Genomic DNA, 21,875 nt, shown 5'->3' with positions numbered 1-21,875 from the left:
AATCCTAGTAACTTGAAGGGGGGAAATCTTACAAGATTTGGGGGAATGGATCAGAATTTACAAGGATGAAAAGTTTGTATTAGGATTTAAGTCTGAGGTTTAAAAAGAAAAGCAGCAAAAATGCCCCCCCCCCCCCCCCCCCCCCCCCCCCCGTGGTGGACTTGAGGTTCATTCTCTGAGAAGAGAGATAACTCTCGCTGGGATAAATGACTATCATTCCTTTATAAAATTGTCAAGTTTTATATACCATAACAAATTTTGTCCTGCAAGGTATGCTGAAATTGTTTGGATTATGATTTATGAATTAGATTTCTTTTGGAAAATCATAAGCAGTAAAGCCAAATTTTATCTGAGTGAACAGAGTGATGGATGAATGCATTACATGTATATCTAAAATAAGTAAAATTATTATTACTTTATCAGTGGCACAAGGAAATAATACACGCAAAAACAAAAGAAATATATTTCATCAATTTAGAAAGAAATAAGAAACAATTTTAAAACTGACAATGTAAAAAACGTTAACAAATAACAGTCACTCCTCCAACATCTGAAGAATTGTTTAAAAACCAACTAGAAATCAAGATTTTTTTAACATCCAGAAAAATTAAACAAAAGTACTTAAAGTATAAAAAGTTATAGGATAAACCTTCTTTAACCCCCAAAAATGTACATGTATACGTATATCTTACAACTGAAAAAATGAATATGTTTTTTCTTTTTTATTTAAGAGAAAGTATTTTTATTATCCAGGGCTGATTACTCTGGGCATAAATGTTATTGAGAAATTTTTCAGTGTGATGTATCAATGTGTCTTAACCTGTAAACTCTATTTGCCAAATTACAGTTGATTCATTTTCAAGGGTACAATGCGGCGTGGATTTCTGAGTGAAATGAATGTCTTTTTTTTTAAATAAATAAAGTATGTATCACTCTTTGTCAGGATGGATGAGTGGTATAGTTGAACCTTTGCTCTGAACAAATGATGTCTGTGTTTAACTTGGCTAATAGAGATGTCTGGTCAGCTTTCACTGTACATACTGTCATTCTCTATCTCTGACACAGTTCCATATTCTCTTTCGTTTGTATGGTCATACAAGTCTTCACCAGAAATCCTTTTTGAAACTTGAGCGGCACTTGCATAACAATTTTGGTTGGTGGTACTTTCAGTGTGATTATAAATATGTTCAATAGTTCGTTTTACTTTCGATCGTCTCTTACCAAGAATATCATATTCATCTTGACTTTTGTAATATGTTTCTTCTTTCATGGTTGTGCTATTCATCTCAGGATACCTGCTAAAGCCGTTATCTTGTGGTTGGTGAACCTTTAATTCACTGACAGATGTGGGTGTTTCATTTTCAAACTTCAGGGTGTTCTGATCTTCTCTTCTTCCTATTTTATGTCTCCTGTGAAATAATTGTGATTTGAAATTATTATCTTTTGATATGGGCTTGGCCAATTCAAATTCCTAATAGAAAATACTTGTACATTAATGTCGTATTCTACTTGTTGCAAGTTATCTTCATCAAATGTTTTATATCAGCTTATATCAAGGTTCCTATGGTGCTCTGAAAGGTCTGGTATATGAAAGTACCATGTGAGGACAATATCTAAAAGGTAACGAGGATTCGAAGCTTATTAAGGCGATAACGTGATGCAGCGAGGGAGACAAAGTATGGAGGAAAAATGTGAGGACCACAATTAAAGGGAGGGCAACAAAAAAATGTGATGCATTGTCGCTCTAGCACAGTCCCTCCCTGGCATGTCACCCTTGCGTTCTTGCTTTATTCAGTTGGTCCTTACCAACAGCTCCCTAGCTTTGAAGACGTCATACATGCCCTTTTCCTTTGTAATCCTTCCCTGATCTGAGGGCATGTGATTGGTTCTATTGATAAACTTTAGATTTCAAAGAACAGGAGTGGATCAAATAAGAGCTGACCGGTGGCAAAAATAGTTGCAAAACCTTTTTTTAAATTCATACACTGGTTTATTTAAATTTCTTAACACCTAATACGCGTCTGTGTATTTGAAAGGACAATATTATAGATAAAATTTGTTTGCAGCCAGATATTCTATATTCGTACCTTATGATAATGACTGACAGGAGAAAAACACCTGCTACTAGAATCACTCCGCCAAACACACCGCCAACCACAGGACCAATGTCATCTGTAAATAATTCAGAGCAGTAAGATTGAAAATACACAACACAATTTCTGCCCATCTTATAAAAGTTTGGAGCTGGTTGGAGAGAAAATATTGATACAAAATATAAGATTACAATGGGAGAAGGATGGTGTTCGGAAATTTAAAATTGCTAGATGATTCCGATAATTTTATTGTCTTTCTTCTAAAAGAAAGAAAAATATTGATTTAATTAACATTTTTTCCCCCCAAAATTTTCTCCTTGCTTAATTTTTTTTCTGTCGCTGTGTAACGATTCATTAATTTCTATAAACTAAAATAAATAACAATAAAAAAAAAGATCTGAAGAGAAAGGAAAAAAAGAGTTACTTAGGTACCATTACTCCCCCTGTCGTCCTCGGCTGGTAGATCTGCTCTCTCTACAATAATACTCATGTTGTTGGGTACCTAAGACCATGATAAAAGTATCTATAAATTTCCATAAACATTCCGACAAAGGTTCTCATGAACAGAATAATTAACAAATTTAAATATTTATTTGAAATAAGTTGAAATAAACATTTCATAAAAATCACAATTGCAGACGAAATTACCAGTATTTCATGACATTTCGTTTTATCTGCAAAATTAATTACAAGGCAACACTACAGGACAATTTAATAGTTGTATTTTTGCACAATATGGAGGAACTTCAATGATGATTATAACAAAATAAATAAAACATAAGTTGCGACACAAAAATGCTGCTCTTTTTGTTTGGACAAGAGATTAACATACCAAGGCAAATGTCATCTGCTGTACTCTTAGTGAATGGTATGATATGGTTACATATTTATTTGTAAGACAAGAATGACTTTATACATTCTTATCAATGTATCAAAATGATTAATGGGTTTTTACAACGTTTATAGATTTTTTTTTTCTAATCGGTAGGGAACGAACTTCAAGCACCCGTATTTACACCAAAATGATGTCTAAACGGACGATTAAAAATATATATTATGTACATGTAGAGAGATACTTAACTTTCTCCCACCCCCTGGTTTAACCAATAAAAAAAAAATCATAATAAATAAATAAATAAATAAAACTTACTAGACAAACGGCAAACATTTCCTTATTGCAGTTGTTGGTTTGCCTCGTTATGAAATTTTGTTTGCTGAAAAACTCGCATTGCTTTAAAGAATTTAACTCAGTTGGATACCCTAAAAGATATAACATCACAGAGTCTCTTAATGTGCGACGTATACATACGAGGGTTGATCCAAAGTAATGTCACAACTGCTATAAAATCTTTAATAATCAAATGTTATCAACAAAATATGACATGCTAATACCCCTATCTATTTTAATTTTTGTCCTAAAATTTCATTCGATTATGTACAGTACTTTGAAAAATATCAAGATAAACCCAAGGTTGCGTTGAACTTTGTCCAAATGTTATTTTTAAATTAATTCATTTCTTTTGTGTAGAACTTATATATCACAGGTCCGTAGCAACGGTTCCAAAAGGGGGGGGGGGCAACTTCCCTAAAAATCTGACCAAAAAAAAAATGATTACTTGTCCAAATCCTGGAATTTGCCAGTGATCGACCGTACAGTAACAAAAAGGTGGGGGGGGGGGAGCCAACATCCATACGAATATTTACTATAGCAAAATACTATACCCCCCCCCCCCGCGGTCTACGCGGACCTGTATCATCAGATTTAAAATGAGGATCGAAAATAGACATCCATAACAACATGAACAACGTCGGTAAATTCTTTGTCGTGCGGCGGTAGAGGAGTCCCAACGTTGTGTTTATTCTAATATTTTATAAAAATTATAAAATTTGCTTATACCTAAATGCAACTTTAGAGCAAAATTCAAAATAGATCTAGGTATATGTATGTATAGCTTTGTTGAAAATTAAAGATTTTATAGCATGCAGTTGTGACATTACTTTCGAATCAACCCACGTATAAATGAAAATATTCAAAATATACAAGTAACATCTTATCAAATAGTTTTAATACCTTTATCCGTAGTATTGTATACTTGTCTAAGGATGCCAAGCCAAAATTCATAAGTGTATTGAATTCGCATCTTTATCTCATTGCATTTGCTCGTTGGATCGTGTAAATTGGCATCGCCATCTAAATGACCATTCCCTTTCAAACACATCGCATTAGCTTCCGTCCAATCCCCTGCTGTACCTGCTGTTAGTCGAAAGAAAAAAAGTATTCGATCATTCCAAGATAACATCTTCAACACCGTTCTCTGTTTTTCTTCCACAGCTTACCATAAACGTGCGGTTTTTTTTTAATTTTCAGAAACATGTACCTGTTTATTACAAGCTTTTGAAAACTCACTGTAATTGTTGGAACAGTAGGGAGTCAATGAAACTGAGCACTTTTCAGTCCTATATCCCTTGTTTCCAATACATGTTATTCTCAGACACTTTCCATCTCCTTTTATATCTAAAAATAATTTTAAAAAAAGGTTTGCAAAAAGTGATATTTATGAAACCGAAGCTCTTCATCGAAGTGAGGCACTTGAATACGATTCTGGAAAGTGATCAACTATAGGACAATTCTATCGAGTAGCCTATTTTTATTCAGCAAAGATATATATATATATATGTATGCTTCATATCAGATTAGTGATCTCACAGTCTGATTAAAGCCAGCCCCCGCTAAATATTTCACTTCGTTGTGAAGTGAAATAGTATAGGGGGTGGCGTTAATTATACTGAGTGATCTCACTTTTGAAGATGCATTTTACTCGTACCTGCAATTCAATATCACAGGGGGCCAGAGTGGACATTTGCTTTACCCCATTATTTTATACTTTTACATTATAAGTAAAGTATATCTAGATGTAAAAGGGTATATTGCATGGAAGGTCCTTGTGGTCATTAAATGGTTGCAATTTAATGTCCCCAAAACAGCATCTTTAAGTAAAAAAAATGATGGTGACTTAAAATGTTTTTTAAAAGTGTGTAAAATGTTTAGTTGGGGGGGGGGATCAAGAAAAGTGTGCAGGTATTCCCTTTTACTTCGACCACGTTAAAAGGAAGTTTACAGGAAATTCGAAATTAATCTCATGAATTCGATGTAATATGAAATTGCAATATAACGTAACTTTTGACGACAAAGCAATGCATCAAATCCGGATACAATGTATACAACCTGGTCACATAAAGTCTATATTAATTATTTGTTCGCTGACTTTGATAACATAAATCATGGATATGAACTTTTCGATACTCAATGATAGCATTAGTGACAATCATGCTGAGGATTTGTGGCGACAGGAATTTACCGCTCATCTTATGCCGAGTTTCGTGCACCTGCTTATCTGTTTGACAATTGGAGTAATTGGTAACACATTTGTATTCTTTATATACATGACAAAACTCAGAAAGACAGAAAACAGAATGTTTATACCATATTTAGCCGGAGTGGACTTTTTAGCGTGTGTGGTGACTACTGTGTTCTTCGTTATTGATACTCAATATTACGTCCGCTTTCCCTCAGAACTTTTGTGTAAAGTCTTCTACTTTTTCACCTTTTTTATCGTCATGGCGTCATTGCTACTACAACTGACCATTGCTATTGCTAGATATATTAAAATATGTCATCCTCAGAAACGAAAGATTTACCACTGTTTTGAGAAGGTTGCCGTTGTTGGTATCTTTGTAGGCTCCGCAATTTTTGCGGCGCCCTCCGTGATGTTTGCTGACGTCAAACAATTTGACAATCTCTACAACGGATTGAACGTCACTGGACAAACTTGTCAATCACTTGCAGGAAATTTTCAACAGGCGCGTGAAATTGTGCGCATGATCATAATATCAGTTATTGTTACTGGGATAATAGTCGCTTGTGGTGTGTTTTATGCTAAAGTAGGGATAGTAATCTACAAAACCTTCCCGGGAAGAAATACAATGCTTCAAAAAAGTAAAAAACAAAGTATCGACCACGATCTAGTATCTGTTGAATCGACAAGTTTGAATGCAGACGTAAAAGCAAAACATATTTCCGTAAACATTATAAACATTCAAAAATTAATCGGAGACGATGTTGTAACAAATGCGCAACGGAAGTTACGTCATCATTACAGACGGAGACTGAATTTCAATGTTATGTTTATGACAATGTTTGTTGTATACATCGCGGCTTGGCTTCCTTTCATCACAGTTATGTTGTTTTCTGTTTTTCACAGTGACCTCTGGACTTCCAAGGAATTCTTTGGTGTCGACATAAACATTTACTTAATAATGAGAAATTTCTTTGTTTTAGCATATTGTGCAAATCCATTTATTTTCAGTTTATTTGATTCCAAATTTAGGTCAACATTGCATAAATCATTGTGCTGAACAGGATTTCTTTTAGAACATGTCTACTGATAGTTTGGACTTTAAGGAATTGCTGACAAACAACGAGATGGCGTTTAACCCTTTGATATTAGGAGAAAATTTTTACACTAACTTAAGTAAACTCGGTGAGATTTACCCAATTTTCCTCCTCTGCTAATGCCTTTTGGCTCCTGGGCCATAGAACTTAGACGAGCTCACTTTTGAATTCAGTCTCACTTTTACAATAGGAATTTATGAAAAGGAATAGGATAAGTGAGATCGAGAAGGTCATTTAAGTTTTATGGCCCCGAAACCTGGCCCCGGGGCCATAAAACTTCTAGACGAGCTCACTTTTGATCTCAATCTCACTTTTCCACTATTACTAGGTAATCCCTTTGGTAAAAGTGAGACTGAGATCAAAAGTGAGCTCGTCTAAGTTTTATGGCCCCGGAGCCTGGTGTGAAATATACAGTAGTAAACATATAAGCATGTCATCGCCTTCTGAAAGTCCAAACAATTGGTGGATTTGTAATAAATTATGACTATACACTGTAGTTGTTGCAAAATTTTAAGAACACGTTTGTAATTAACATTCAGCATAACAACACAACGCTTTCTATAAGGTGGGAAAACTTTGCCCTCTTATACTCGATGATGACGATTGTTCTTTTTCATTCAACGGATTTGAACATTTGTGTCTTTTAACAAGATCTATCTGGGCAGGTAAAATACATTCTTTTGATAATTCAAATTTGATTGCCCATAAAACTAGTGATTTTGATTATGCATGCATGTATACAATTGATCTGATGATAGTGGAACGTGACAACAGCAATTCTCTTTATTGAAAAGCTTGGTAACAATGATTTATATATGTAAATATAAAGTCGAAATGTATACATACCCGATGTATTAGTTGTTTTATAAACACTCAGAAATTGTGCCGTTTTGCTGCCACAGGCCTTTGGTTCCTCCGACGTACAGTTATAATTACATTTGGTTACGGAGGATGTGTATGGTAAATTGAAGTCAGGTTTGAGGCAGTAACAGGTTTCTTCCTGGAAGAATACCCCGCATATCATTATATTATTTTAACTGTGTAATTCAATAAGTCTGATTGATTGGTTTGATATCACGTGCAAAATCATATTTACGATATTGACTTGTTACTAAAAATAACTGAAAATCCAAAGATGTGTTTAAAATGGTGAGAAGTCTTTAAAACTATAATGAATTTGTCTCTTTTTTGATAAAAAAAATAATTTAGATATAATAAAATTTTAATGTAGTCCTATATTCGAAAAATCCATAGATATATCGACTTTACAGAAAATCACATCGACTGAGCACGAAGTTGTGTAGATATCAATGAAGTTGTGCCCAGTAGATATCCAGAAAGCATTCTTTCAGAGGTATATATGTATACATGACGTATTGCCATTATCATTGGCTTAAGAATATATTCCTCTTGAATTAATGATTTATTATTAGTTCATTGATTAAAATATTTAAAATGTTTAAAAACCCTATTATTTTATCACTATACCGGTATATTGGGAAAAGCTCCTTTAAAGGAGAAATACGAGATACATATGCATATATTCTGATCTTACCAATGTGTTTCACATACCTTGATGGCAAAAAATAAAGACATTTTCTCATTTAAACAATATTCTTGACAGCGTCCTGGTGTCAGACCTATGGTAAAGTTAATAGGTGAGAAGAGCTTGTTTCGAATACTGGCCTTACTGTAGCAACCTGTACGATACAGTATATTAGAGTCTTTATAATGAATAAACAAAAGTTAATCTATCATACACTGTAACTCAGAATTACATAACAAGGCTGTAATATATTAACCTAGGATATGGATCCATTCGGAAACTTTTTGAATATCACCAATCCAGAAATCGCCCGATACTTTGTTCAGAGCTTCCTGGAGGTAGAAAAAAAAGTCGTCAGAGCTGAGAAGTCGACCATTCTTTTCTGCACACTGAGTCTGTCCCTCTAACCAGGTTACTGGTAAATCTGATATTACCAGTGTATGTGTATTATTCTCGCTGTCTACTGGGGAAAAAAGCAGAACAAAGTTTTACATATCAGTCTTAAAAGTTTGGGGTATTCTATTGTAATTTCGTTTGGATTATAATTTATCGATGTCTCGTAACCATCATATAAATCAAACATTGCTGTTTTGTTTAATATTGTATTGTTTCATGACCTTTACTGATCAACTCAAAGGTCAATGTATTGGAATCTTTCAAAAAAACAAAAACAAAACAACAACAACAACAACAAACAAACAAACACAACAATACCCCCCCCCCCCCAAATACCAGTACCAGAAAAGTCACTTAACAGGAAGAATACTTACAATCATTGTTATAGATAGTTTAGAATTTTTTAAATTGCAAAACTTGAATCTAACTCTATTATTCTGGTGGATATTTGTTCTATATCTCTGACACCACAAATGAAAATTAACTAGTATACTTCAATCATTTTGTCAGAGGTCTTGCTGCATCTAAAAGGTAACACCATCAAATAGTATCTGTGTTAAAAAGTTCACTCGGAAACTAAAATTTCCTATAGGTAAAAATGACTGTGTTGATATTTTTAATTAAATAAAATGCTTCGGCAGTGTTGTTTAATGACGATTTAATGTTTTATCTCCATAACCAAAGTCATTATAGCTATTACTTGTACATTTTCACTCTTTCAGTTTTTTTAAAATATTAGGTGTAATAATACTCTCTGAAGTTTTTCCACAATCTTTATCATCAATTTCACGCTCACGACTGAAAACACATACACACAAACAGAAAACACATACACACAAACTAAAAACACATACACACACACCTAAAAATTTATCTCAAGGACAGATGATGCAAACAAAAAATGGATGCCTGAATTGATATATTTTTGGATATACTTTTGGTTGTAAATGATGCAAATACTAAATTTCTAAAATATTAAGGAATTGTAAACTTTCTAGGATATTCAAAATTCTATCTTTCTGATAACATCCTCATTAAATTTTAATGAAAAATTAAAACTAAAATATTAAAACTCGTATTCTGTTAAACTTATTTTACGAATATAAATATGACTTTAGTTGTATTTTCATGATTTTTTTTTTTAAATAACAGTTTGTTTGTATCTTCTGTCCTTAAACAAACATTTTATTTTTAAAAAAAAATCTTAGTTAACTCTATCACAGAGTTGGGATTTTGATAAAAAAAAGTTTTAAGTAATTTTTTGAACTGGTAGTATGGATCAGGATCAAATAAACCAAGGGGACTATAATCACGGTGGTTGAGAGTGCGGATTCAGGCGAGGGCGCTCCCAGCGCCCCCCCCCCCCTCTTAGAGAGAGAGGGGGACTGCACTGTCACACATCTATGTGAAAAACGTAAAATAACAGTCATTTTATGTCCTAATTAATTTTTTTTTGCTCAGTAGCTTATGAGGGTTTCGCTCCAAGCTGCAGAAACCCAACCTAACATTGCCCTTGACAGGTGTCGCATAATATTTGGTCCGCCTTGTTTAAAGGTCCGGGGGGACCTAATACGATAACATATAAGGTCCGCCTTTTATTAGAAAAGGTCCGGCCCGTATAAGAAAAGGTCCACCTTAGTTTAAAGGTCCGGGTGGTGCAAAATGTTTTAATCTTGACTTAAACACGTAAAATTAAAGAGAGTTTGTTTACATCATATGAAGAAAGAAGGATTTACCCTAGCTATTGTGTGTGTGTTTTTTGTACAATATATCTCTAGGGCAGGAATTGCTACTCCTTATTTAGTGTGCTTTTAGCAATGCCGTTTAGGGCAATGCTTTTTTTTTTTTTTTTTAAATGTCCCTTTTATTGGGCTTGTGTTTGTTTTTCTGCAGCATTTGCTTTGTGTAAATTAGGACGATTAAAGGTGTGAAATCTGTCGGTGTGTATAGGCAATAAAACTATGGGGGGTGTGAAGTATTCGTATACCTGACATGTACCCACAGGTAGAGCCCGCGGCAGATAGCAATGTACTGGTCATATGTTTGCTTTAAATCAATAGATATGAATTCTCTATTTTAATAAATTATTCTAAAGAACAAATTATAATACTATTATGATATTCATGCGTAACATCAAAATTTTGATTTAAATATTTATATATAGTTTATTTTTATTACAATATTTAAAGAAATTTCTTATTCCAAGTGTAGAGTTAATACTAAGACCGATAAAGAATAAAAGTATTTATATGCTTCCCTTTAGTTTTAACAATTAACTTGTTTTCAGTTTATAATCATATTTTGTTCCTTTATTTGTGGATAGGGTAATATATAGCCTAAAGTTGTATTCGATCTATATTTACTGCAGAAACAAAATACATGTAATGTTAAAGCTTAAAACAGGTATATGTAACTCAATGTTGAAAACATATATATAATTCAATCATTTCCACAAAATTTTGTATTTAGGAATAACAAAATTTGAATGAGTTCCGTATTTTACGAAACTCCTTTCAGTTTCTCTTTATCATGAACGAAAACGATGAGATGTTCAATTTATTGTTACAAATGTTTAGGAAATATATCCTTTTAACTTCCGTTGACTATTTTTTCTATGTTAATTTATTTAGATATAGATTTTTAAAACCTCAAATATTTACTATTTCATTGTTCTAAAAATACCGCAGTTGAAATCATTTTCCATTGAAATTTTTAAATTCTATCCAGTCAGAATTGACTGGTATATCAAATGAACACTTTTATCTGCTTTTTAAAATTATGGTTCTAAATTAGATAAATATATATCTCCAATTATTCAATTTCAAGTCTTAAATTCGTATACTGCTACATGATAATTGCAAACTTTAAGTCATTTCTATCGCTCTTTGACGTGACGTTACATTACAAAAAATGACGTTCCTATTGCATTTTTCTATCAAAACACTGCCATATTGCAATATCTATTTTTCACAAAAAGTATAATAGATATTGAAAAAAAGAAAACGGTTATGAAAAGCAAAAATTCTACATTATCTATGATAATCATAACATCAATTTTTGAGAAGAGGCCGTTTTTGATGCTTCATGGACTTAGCTCTTTGAATCTACAATACCTGAAGATGTTTCAATATCAATCTGACGAAAGATGGCTTTGCTGTTCTTGTAAAGAAGATTTTTGAAGATTTTTCGATACATGTGTATATATATCCTATGTAAAACTTTGATCCCCCATTGTGACCCCACCCTACCCTGGGGGTCATGATTTAAACAAACGTACATCTACACTACCTGATGATGCTATCATGTTAATATGACTAATCATGACATTGCTGTTCTTAAGATGAAGATTTTTGAAGACTTTTTCCTAAATATTCCTATGTAAAACCTTAATCCCCCGTTTTGATCTATCTACTACAAAGCGAAAATTATAGACAGGGTTCTTTTCTGTAGCATAAAAAATAGAGAAAGAGGCAGGGCGGACCTTAAAACGCAATATAATAAAAGGTCCGCCCTCTGTATTTCAGATATCTTAATATTACAAGGCGAAAATTTTGAACAGGGTTTATTTTCGTAGCATAAAAATTAGAGAAAGAGGCAAGGCGGACCTTAAAACGCAGTATAATAGAAAGGTACGCCCTCTGTATTTCAGATATCTTAATATTACAAGGCGAAAATTAATTTTCGTAGCATAAATACTGGAGAAAGAGGCAGGGCGGACCTTAAAACGCAGTATAATAAAAGGTCCGCCCTCCGTTTTTCAGATATCTTACTATTACAAGTCGAAAATTTTGAACAGGGTTTATTTTCGTATAGCATAAAAACTAGAGAAAGAGGCAGGGCAGACCTTAAAACGCAGTATAATAAAAGGTCCGCCCTTTCTGTTTCAGATATAGTACTATTAGAAAGCAAAAGATTTTGGACAGGGCTTATTTCCGTAACATAAAAACTAGAGAAAGAGGCAGGGCGGACCTTAAAACGCAGTATAATAAAAGGTCCGCCCTCCGTTTTTCAGATATCTTACTTTTACAAGGCGAAAACTTTGAACAGGGTTTATTATTGTAGTATAAAAATTAGAGAAAGGGGCAGGGCGGACCTTAAAACGCAGTATAATAAAAGGTCCGCCCTCCGTTTTTCAGATATCTTACTATTTCAAGGCGAAAATTTTGAACAGGGTTTATTTTCGTATAGCATAAAAATTAGCGAAAGAGGCAAGGCGGACCTTAAAACGCAGTATAATAAAAGGTCCGCCCTTTATATTTCAGATATCGTGCTATCAGAAAGCAAAAATTTTGGAAAGGGTTTATTTTCGTAGCATAAAAATTAGCGAAAGAGGCAGGACGGACCTTAAAACGCAGTATAATAAAAGGTACGCCCTCTGTATTTCAGATATCTTACTATTACAGGGCGAAAGTTTATTTTCGTAGCATGAAAACTAGAGAAAGGGGCAGGGCGGACCTTAAAACGCAGTATAATAAAAGGTCCGCCCTCCGTTTTTCAGATATCTTACTATTACAAGGCGAAAATTTTGAACAGGGTTTATTTTTGTAGCATAAAAACTAGAGAAAGAGGCAGGGCGGACCTTAAAACGCATTATAACAAAAGGTCCGCCCTCTATATTTCAGATATCTTACTATTACAAGGCAAATGTTTTGGACAGGGTTTACTAAAATTTTTCGTAGCGTAAAAACTCGGAAAAATGGCAGGGCGGACCTTAAAACTTAAAACGCAGTATAATAAAAGGTCCGCCCTCTGTTTTTCTTTTTTCCCAGATATATGTATCTCACTGTTACAAAGCAAAAATTATGGAAATGCTGCAAGTTCCTATTGTTTTTTTTTTCTTTGTTGGTCGTGTGTTTTCCCAGGGTAGAAAGATAATTAGGTATGTAATTTTAGGATGGACGCTAAATAAACTTAGAAATGTCTTGGAATCGCCTAATTGTGCATAAGAATTGCACATACTACGTGTAGTAGTGTACTTTTTTGCATTTATGCTGACCAAAAGACAAAACTTTAATGACAATTAATTATCCACGTTTGCAGGAGATGTGTCTACTGTATTGTATATCTATATACAACCAGAAACATCTGTCTGAACGGACCAAGGATATATATTATTATTTAATTAGTAATGTTGATGAGGTGCAACAAGAGAACTATTACCCCCCCCCCCCCATCACACACACATAAATAAAAAGCCGCTAAAAGTCGTAGCAAATCTAATTTAAACCAAACTCAAAATAAATATAAAAAAAATATTAATAAAAGAACACGACTTGGTGGTGTTTTATGAATTTTTATATCAGTCACGATTTCAAGAGACACTTTCCTTTCAAGTTGTCAAGTTTTTCTGTTAACACCCCCCCCCCCCCCGTAAATAGTACGGGTGGATAAGATTCTCCCTAGTAAGAAGGTGGAAAAGGAGAAAATTCTGTACTGAAGCGTATTTCCTATGGTGGATAATTAAGCCGGGGTTGTTTCTTCCAAGCTCGCTGGCTGCATGTCATTTCCGGAATTTTGCATTGCATTTCCGACATTTTTTGTTTTCATTTTTCACATTTTTTTTTAATTTTCATTTCCGACATTCATTTTTTTTTTTTACGTTTCCGGAATTTTTAAGGCCCCTTTCTGACAATTTAATGTTAACCAAGCAGGCGGAAATAGAATTTTAACAGGATATAAATATTTAATATAACATTTATGTCAAATCCCATTTTTCCGGAAAATATCGATCCGATTAAAAACATTACAATACATGCAACACTAAGTCTAGTAAAAATACAAAGTCTAGTAATAAAATGCAATAAATAATTTCAATAATAAAACATGCAATTTTTGATCACCAAATTTTAATGCCCACTGAATTATATGTGTTTGAAAGCACCGAAAAACAGAATCCCCTCAACTATAGTAACCTTTCTGATCTCTAATTCAATCTGAATATCTTGATTTGAAAAGATGAACAAAAATTAAAAACAATTACATGTGTCCGAGGACAAAATCATCATAAGATTCTTTTAAATATAAGCAGAACTTATTACATGTATGTGGAAATCAATTAATTATTCTTGATTTATTCTTTAATTTTTTTTATATGGGAAATTTCAATTCTGTTTTCATTGCGGGAAAAGTACTTTATGATAAATGTCAGAGATGAAAACTTTAAAATGTCAGAAATGAAAACTACAAAATATAGGAAATGAAATGAACAATATTAAAAAAAATTCCGGAAATAAAATCCTATGCTAGGCTCATTTACCAAAAGGGGGAGGGGTCTTTAAACCCAAGCTCGTTTTTCCGGGAAAAAAAAATGTTAATGCGGGAGGAAAGTCTACAACACCGGTATTTTTAAAACTATTTGACATGTATCAACATAATTTTGCTATACCCCACCCACCAAAAACACGACAAGACCAATTAAAATCTTTTCTTTGGGGGGGGGGGGGGTGTTTTATTGCTTAAAATGTTCAACTCGATTGACTTCGGTTTGATTTTGCCAATTAATGCACATCTTCCTTAACCAGTGTTAACCCCGGGGTAATATCAAGTAGAATGATATAGTCGTTAGTCTTTAACTGGATAAGAAACGATGGTTATAAAAACACGGGGGATATGCGACTTCAAGTTTCGTCAAGTGAGACAATAGGCCTACCCTCAATGCACAGACATGTTGTTTTAACAACAACGGGGTATAGGCTAGTACACCGTAACACAAGTCCCTGTCACAGTGACCCTCCAACTATTTTATAGTTAGCTACAATATGAATCGTAAGAATTATGCATAATTATTATTAATAATATAACGAAATATCTTTCGAAAGATATGAAAATTCGTTTTGGGAAGAAGTCGAACGTTGTTAGGAAAGAGAATGTAATGAAATGATCATTGTTGGACTTAAGAACACTGTACACTGTACAATGTGCCAGTGAAGGTAAACGTATTATATATATGTATTTTTTTTTATTTTGCAATGATAATATTGATATCACTTAAACTATAAAAGACACAAGTCGTACATGATTTTCCCATAAGGTAACTCGATCAACAGATCTTTTACATTTTTATATTTTTTGTTTTGTGCACTACCTGGGAGGTATGTACATGTACATTATGTACTAAGATAAGGAGCTAACAGTTAATCAGTGCTAACATCAAATTTTGAATAATTGTTTGATAGATAATTTGAGGTTTTGTACTGAAATATTTGATAGCATTAGAAATATAATTAATCAAAACTAACGAAATTAGCAACAAGCGAGATATCGCAAGACTTGATCCTGTTAGTATATATACAATGTACATGTACGTCCCTGGAACTCCATTTTGTTGGGAGGGACATAATTATAATAACTATACCTTAAATAATTTAAACTTAATTAAAAGATTAATTAAGCAAATTAATTTCGAACCAATAAATGAGAAAAATCTGTATATTAAAACGAGGGCGGACCTTTTATTATAGAGGCAGGCCGGACCTTATATGTTATCGTATTAGGTCCCCCCGGACCTTTAAACGAGGCGGACCAAATATTATGCGACATCCGGCCCATTGGGGCCTCGGTGATACCCAGGCCCCTCGCAATATAAAAGCGCTCCTTTAATGCCAAATCTTGGATCAACGCCTGCAAGACATAACATCAGACTTCTGAATTTACAAGGAATACATTCTCAGATTTTCTTATAAAGTCTTTTACTGGAAATATATCACTATACCATTTTTGTAAAAATTGGTCTTTAAGCTTTTGGTTTATTGTAGTCGCAACCCATTTAACACTATGAAAATTTTAATCATTTCAAACATTACATAGTCCTGCAGTGTTAAGAATATTCTGTATGCAAGATATCCATGGATTATTGATTCCATTTTTGGTATATTTATTATAAAGATGTAAATAAATAATTCTACAAATCTTATTCTCATTTCCACGTGACAGTTTCCCCCAGAAAGATATCATTCTTGTATGAATACGTACGTGCATCGGGTAAACGTCCAGTCTCCCCGTATACCATAAAACTCGGTGTACTAGATTTTAGGTTTAAAATATATTTCAAAAATCTTAAATGTAGACGTTCAATAATATCAATATTATCAAATCCCCATATTTCGCACCCATATAACAAAACAGGAACAACAACTTTATCAAACAAATCTAGCTGACAATCAAAAGGTAGATTATATAAACGAATTTTTAGGTCACCTGAGTCACTCAGGTGACCTATTGCTGTCCGTTCTCGTCCGTCGGCGTGCGTCGTGCGTTAACATTTGAACATTTTTAGCTTCTTCTCTATAACCGCTTAACCAATTTCAACCAAATTTGGCATATAGCATCTATGGGTAAAGGGGAACAAAATTTGTGAATTTCATGGTCCCTGCCCCCATGGGGCCTGAGGGGTGGGGCTAAAACCACCAAAAATAATGCAATCTTTAAAAATCTTCTTCTTTACTCCCGGACATCAAGCAGTCAAACTGTTGGCATCATTGTAAAAAGCATTGAGCCCTCTACCAAAATTGTGAAATTCATGGCCCCAGGGTCAGGGGTTCTGGTGCTAGGGTGGGGCTATATAGATCATATAGTGAAAGTGCATTATTTCTTTGAAAATCTTCTTTTCTGCTCCTGGGTATTAAATAAGGTAACTAAGTACATAGTTATGATGAGCAAGAGTGCCTCTTCCAAAATTTTGAAATTCATGGCCCCAGGGTCAGGGCTTCTGGTGTTAGGGCGGGGCTCTGTAGATTATATAGTGAAAATGCATTAATTCTTTGAAAATCTTCTTCTCTGCTCCTGGGTATTTAATAAGGTAACTAAGTACATAGTTATGAAGAGCAAGAGTGCCTCTTCCAAAATTTTGAAATTCATGGCCCCAGGGTCAGGGCTTCTGGTGTTAGGGCGGGGCTCTGTAGATTATATAGGGAAAATGCATTTATTCTTTGAAAATCTTCTTCTCTGCTCCTGGGTATTAAATAAAGTAACTAAGTACATAGTTATGATGAGCAAGAGTGCCTCTTCCAAAATTGTGAAATTCATGGCCACAGGGTCAGGGGTTCTGGTGTTAGGGAGGGGCTCTATAGTTTATATAGTGAAAAAGCATTAATTCTTTGAAAATCTTCTTTTCTGCTCCTGGGTATTTAATAAAGTAACTAAGTACATAGTTATGATGAGCAAAAGTGCCTTTTCAAGAATTGTGAATTTCATGGCCCCAGGGTCAGGGGTTCTGGTGTTAGGGCGGGGCTCTATCGACTATCTAGTGAAAATGCATTAATTCTTTGAAAATCTTATCTGCTCCTGGGTATTAAATTAAGTAACTAAGTACATAGTTATGATGAGCAAGAGAGCCTCTTCCAAAATTTTGAATTTCATGGCCCCAGGGTCAGGGGTTCTGGTGTTAGCGCGGGGCTCTATTGACTATATAGTGAAAATGCATTAATTCTTTGAAAATCTTCTCCTCTGCTCCTGGGCATTAAGATGATAAACTAAGTACATAGTTATGATGAGGAGGTGGGCCCCTTCCAGAATTGTGAAAGCCATGGCCCCTGGGTCAGGGGTTCTGGTGTTAGGGCGGGGCTGTATTGATTATATAGTGAAAATGCATTAATTCTTTGAAAATCTTCTCTGCTCCTGGGTATTATTTAAACAAACTAAGTGCATGGTTATGATGCATAAGGATGCCTTTTCAAAAATTGTGAATTTCATGGCCCCAGGGTCAGGGGTTCTGGTGTTAGGGTGGGGCTCTATTGATTATATAGTGAAAATGCATTGATTCTTTGAAAATCTTCTTCTCTGCTACTGGAGATTATTTAAACAAACTAAGTGCATGGTTATGATGCATAAGGATGCCTTTTTAAAAATTGTGAATTTCATGGCCCCAGGGTCAGGGGTTCCGGTGTTAGGGCGGGGCTCTATTGATTATATAGTGAAAATGCATTGATTCTATGAAAATCTTCTTCTTTGCTACTGGAGATTATTTAAACAAACTAAGTGCATGATTAAGATAGGCAAGGATGCCTCTTCCAAAATTTTTAAATACATGGCCTCAGTTTTTGGGGTTCTTGAGGGGGGGGGGGAGGGGGGCTCTATTGATTATATAGTGGAAATGCATTAACTCTATTAATTAATCATTAACTAATCCTGTCTGAACCTTAGTGTTGAGCTGATAAATAAATTGCTTAGCTATGATGAAGATGGGAGCTTCGAACAGAATTTTTAAATCTTGTGGTCCTAGGGTCAGGGGTTCTGGCATAACGAGGAAGGGGGGGGGGGGGCTTTTGATAATATAGTGGAAAAGTGTTAATTCTTTGAAGTCCATAGTTATGATGATGAGGGTAACTCTTCCAAATTTGTAAATTTCTTGACCTTTGGTCTTGGGTTCTGGTGTTAGGGTAAGGCTTTGTTGAATCTGTAGTGAAAATGCATTGTACCTGTGAAATTCTTCTCTGCTTCTGGGCATATTGGAAGCAAACTGAGTAAAGTTTAAATGATATAAGTAAGCGTATTTCTACCAGATTTTTGAACATCTGGACAATTTGTCTAAGCATTCTGGCCCTGGACAGGGCTCTATTAATTTGTATTCTACTGAGAGAAGTTATTCCCCTTTTCCATTCACCTTTGATAATTAATCACTGTAAATAATGTATTTGAAAGATTAATAGAATAAGACAATTATGCAAGAATTTTTATCGTATAATTCAAAAAGTACTTTCTTAGTTTTAATAATCAGGCAGACCTGTAAGTAATAGATAAATAAAAATGAGACAAAAATAACTTATTTTATTAAAAGTTCTTCAAAGATCATAAGAGAGGTCAATGCTAGAGGTCTTAATATGGGTTTAAAAATAGTACAGAAGCACTAATAGTTTGTTAATAGTCTGCATGGTGATAGTGTTAAGTGGGGGACAGATTAGAACTTAAGTTATGAGTTGATACTGAATACTAGACTAATTATTTTGTTGATCCTGATCTTCCTACTTCTCTTGTTTTAGGGCAACAAAGCTTCATCTATCAGTGTATTTAACTTCTAAATTGTTGTATTATACTCAGGTGACTGTTAAGGACCTTGGGCCTCTTGTTCTTATAATGTCGTACATTGCCTTTTGTGCTTGATTACATAAGTGTTTCTTAGCCTTTGAAAATGACCCTGATCTTGAGAATAAAATACCTAAATAATTGAAATCTTTTACAGTTTCTAAAACATCGTTGTTGTATTTAAATGTATGTTTGGGTGATGGTCCTTTTGAAAAAATGACAATTTTTGTTTTATTAACATTCACATGGAGTTTCCATGTTTTACAATATGCAGAAATGTTGTAGATCATTTGCAGTCTCAGACAAAATAACATTATCATCAGCATAAAATAATATAAACAGTTTGATAAAAACGGTATGATCATCTTCAATTTCTCTAGACAAATTCTCTAAGCCATTAACATTCCTTTCTGTAAGATAATTTTCTAAGTCATTGATATACAGAGAAAATAAAAAAGGTGATAGATTTTCGCCTTGTCTGAACATAAAAGACTATGGGTTTTTGTGAATTTTCCAGTACTTATATGGTTATTCACTATCTATCTAAACTGTAGTTTTTAAAGTATATTTAATTGCGCTATGTTGAATTTTAATGACCTTTCGTGGATCGTTTAACTGATGTAATTGATTATAAGAGAACCTGGGGGATAAACAATCTTAGTTAAACGTTAGATTTTGGCTTGACGGGTTTTAAAGAAAAAAATAATTTGGTGAGCACACATATATTATGAGACCATAAAACCTTTCTTCCCATCTTCTAAAGTGCAATTCTGAATCTTTGTACTAGTTTGCGCGGGGATCTGGTGTGATATGGTATTAATTTTATATAGAGTAATAACAGTAGAGGTATAATATATGTATATATATATCTCAAAAACTTCAAATATTTTCCCACCTTCCTCTCTCCCCTCCCCCAACTCCTTCCCTCCCATTATAAAAACAACTATAAGTAACTAAAAGGTCTGAGTCACTAAAGTACCCTATTGTTATCATTTGGGGGGGGGGGGGGTACAGAATGACGAGAATATTTTCCTTTCAAGAACTCATACATTCTGAAAGATCTTAATGAAATAGATATGTAATTATAATGATCAATTAAATATTTTTTAACGTTTTTCTAAGCTTAATGTACAAAAGACCGCGATTTGTAACAAAATAAAACAAAGCATGTTTACACTCCTAGCCATAACAAAAGTAAAATGTTAATGGCCTCGAGGCATGATCGCAGATGTACAACATAAAACATCAGGACAAGTCAACAGAAAAATGTGGTCATTTAGACTTACTGATAATAAAAATAAATACTAACAAAGTACTCTTACCTACTAATTCATGACTGAGGGCAAATGTTAACAGCAAAAATATACAGTGTAACATCTTTGCCTGAAAAGTTTCCATTTACCGTTGTCTGTCAACAAGATTTTGTCTCCCACGTTAAGTACCCTACCTTCCGTTAAATGAGTCAGTGGAGGTTTGTATATGTGTAGAATTTGTGGACATCTCTGAAACAGGAAGTTAATCAACCGAGGTTAATCCTCCCTGCATAAAAAAATAAAACATTGATATATAACTAGAGAATAATTTTATTGCTGAAAATGATTTTATTTCCCCTTCTGCATTTAAACATATTAGCAAATTTTATAGCTGTTTAAATTTCTTTCACATGAATTCTTTCATATTTATATTTTTTTCAATCACATTTCGTGACATTAAGGAAGCATGTTCCTTTCTCTTAAAGCCTTGTCTACCACGACTATAAAATCGACTTGTGAATTACCTAGTCTATCGTTAAAATGATAAATCAGGACAATAAAGGTATGTTCCTCAAATATCTAACTGTGTGTCTCTTCGTAATATATCGAACAATACTCATAATTGTCATTCTCTTGTGACTTCTAAATTGTTTTCAAAAGTCTTGAAAAATAAGTACACCAAAAATGGCAATTCAAAAGATTTCTAATAGCATTATACAGAAAACACCATCCTCTAACATCTTGCGCAGACTGGTAAGGTGCCTCATTTATTTGTGTGGAAACTCGTTGAAGTAACAATACTTCAATGACAAACTCTTCGGGAAAAATATATATTACTGAGGAACGTGTCGTCTGACCTTAAGGGCCTTCCCCAAGCCAGAGATATAAATAACATGTAAATAAATAAATAAATATTTATGTCACTGTCCAAGCCAACAATTATTCCAAGTATAAGGTCTTCACGGAATGACATAAAGAAAAATAGGATCGGGCATATAGAAACAAACCTCACATTTAAACAAATGGACTTTTTTAGTTGCTCATTCCATAGTTTTCAGATCTGACAGCGACAGATCTAAACAAGTTTGTAAACTTTTCTGATGCTAACTAGTAAC

At 33.9% G+C, this 21,875-nt stretch overlaps 2 protein-coding genes across 2 annotated transcripts in view; one reads left to right on the top strand and one right to left on the bottom strand.

The window, feature by feature from the left end:
• Positions 1 to 21,875, top strand: part of LOC133186354 (U1 small nuclear ribonucleoprotein A-like) — a 195,018-nt gene that overhangs the window by 129,282 nt on the left and 43,861 nt on the right. The gene's annotated exons all lie outside the window — the stretch shown is intronic.
• LOC133195158 (uncharacterized) lies at positions 569 to 20,915 on the bottom strand. The gene is made up of 8 exons (XM_061331024.1): positions 20,830 to 20,915; positions 8,349 to 8,555; positions 8,119 to 8,246; positions 7,393 to 7,546; positions 4,501 to 4,608; positions 4,165 to 4,347; positions 2,088 to 2,172; positions 569 to 1,409 (listed from the first exon to the last, which is right to left on the bottom strand). Exons 1-8 carry the CDS (start codon positions 20,903 to 20,905, stop codon positions 1,022 to 1,024), a joined length of 1,329 nt encoding a protein of 442 aa, XP_061187008.1. The 5' UTR covers positions 20,906 to 20,915; the 3' UTR covers positions 569 to 1,021.

This window comes from Saccostrea echinata, unplaced genomic scaffold, assembly GCF_033153115.1.
Source record: "Saccostrea echinata isolate AGI-Se365-2 ecotype Australia unplaced genomic scaffold, CSIRO_AGI_Sech_v1 ptg000001l, whole genome shotgun sequence".
Lineage (NCBI taxonomy): Eukaryota > Metazoa > Mollusca > Bivalvia > Ostreida > Ostreidae > Saccostrea > Saccostrea echinata.
Note: the sequence above shows the minus strand (reverse complement) of the source record. Positions and strands in the feature narration are given on the sequence as shown.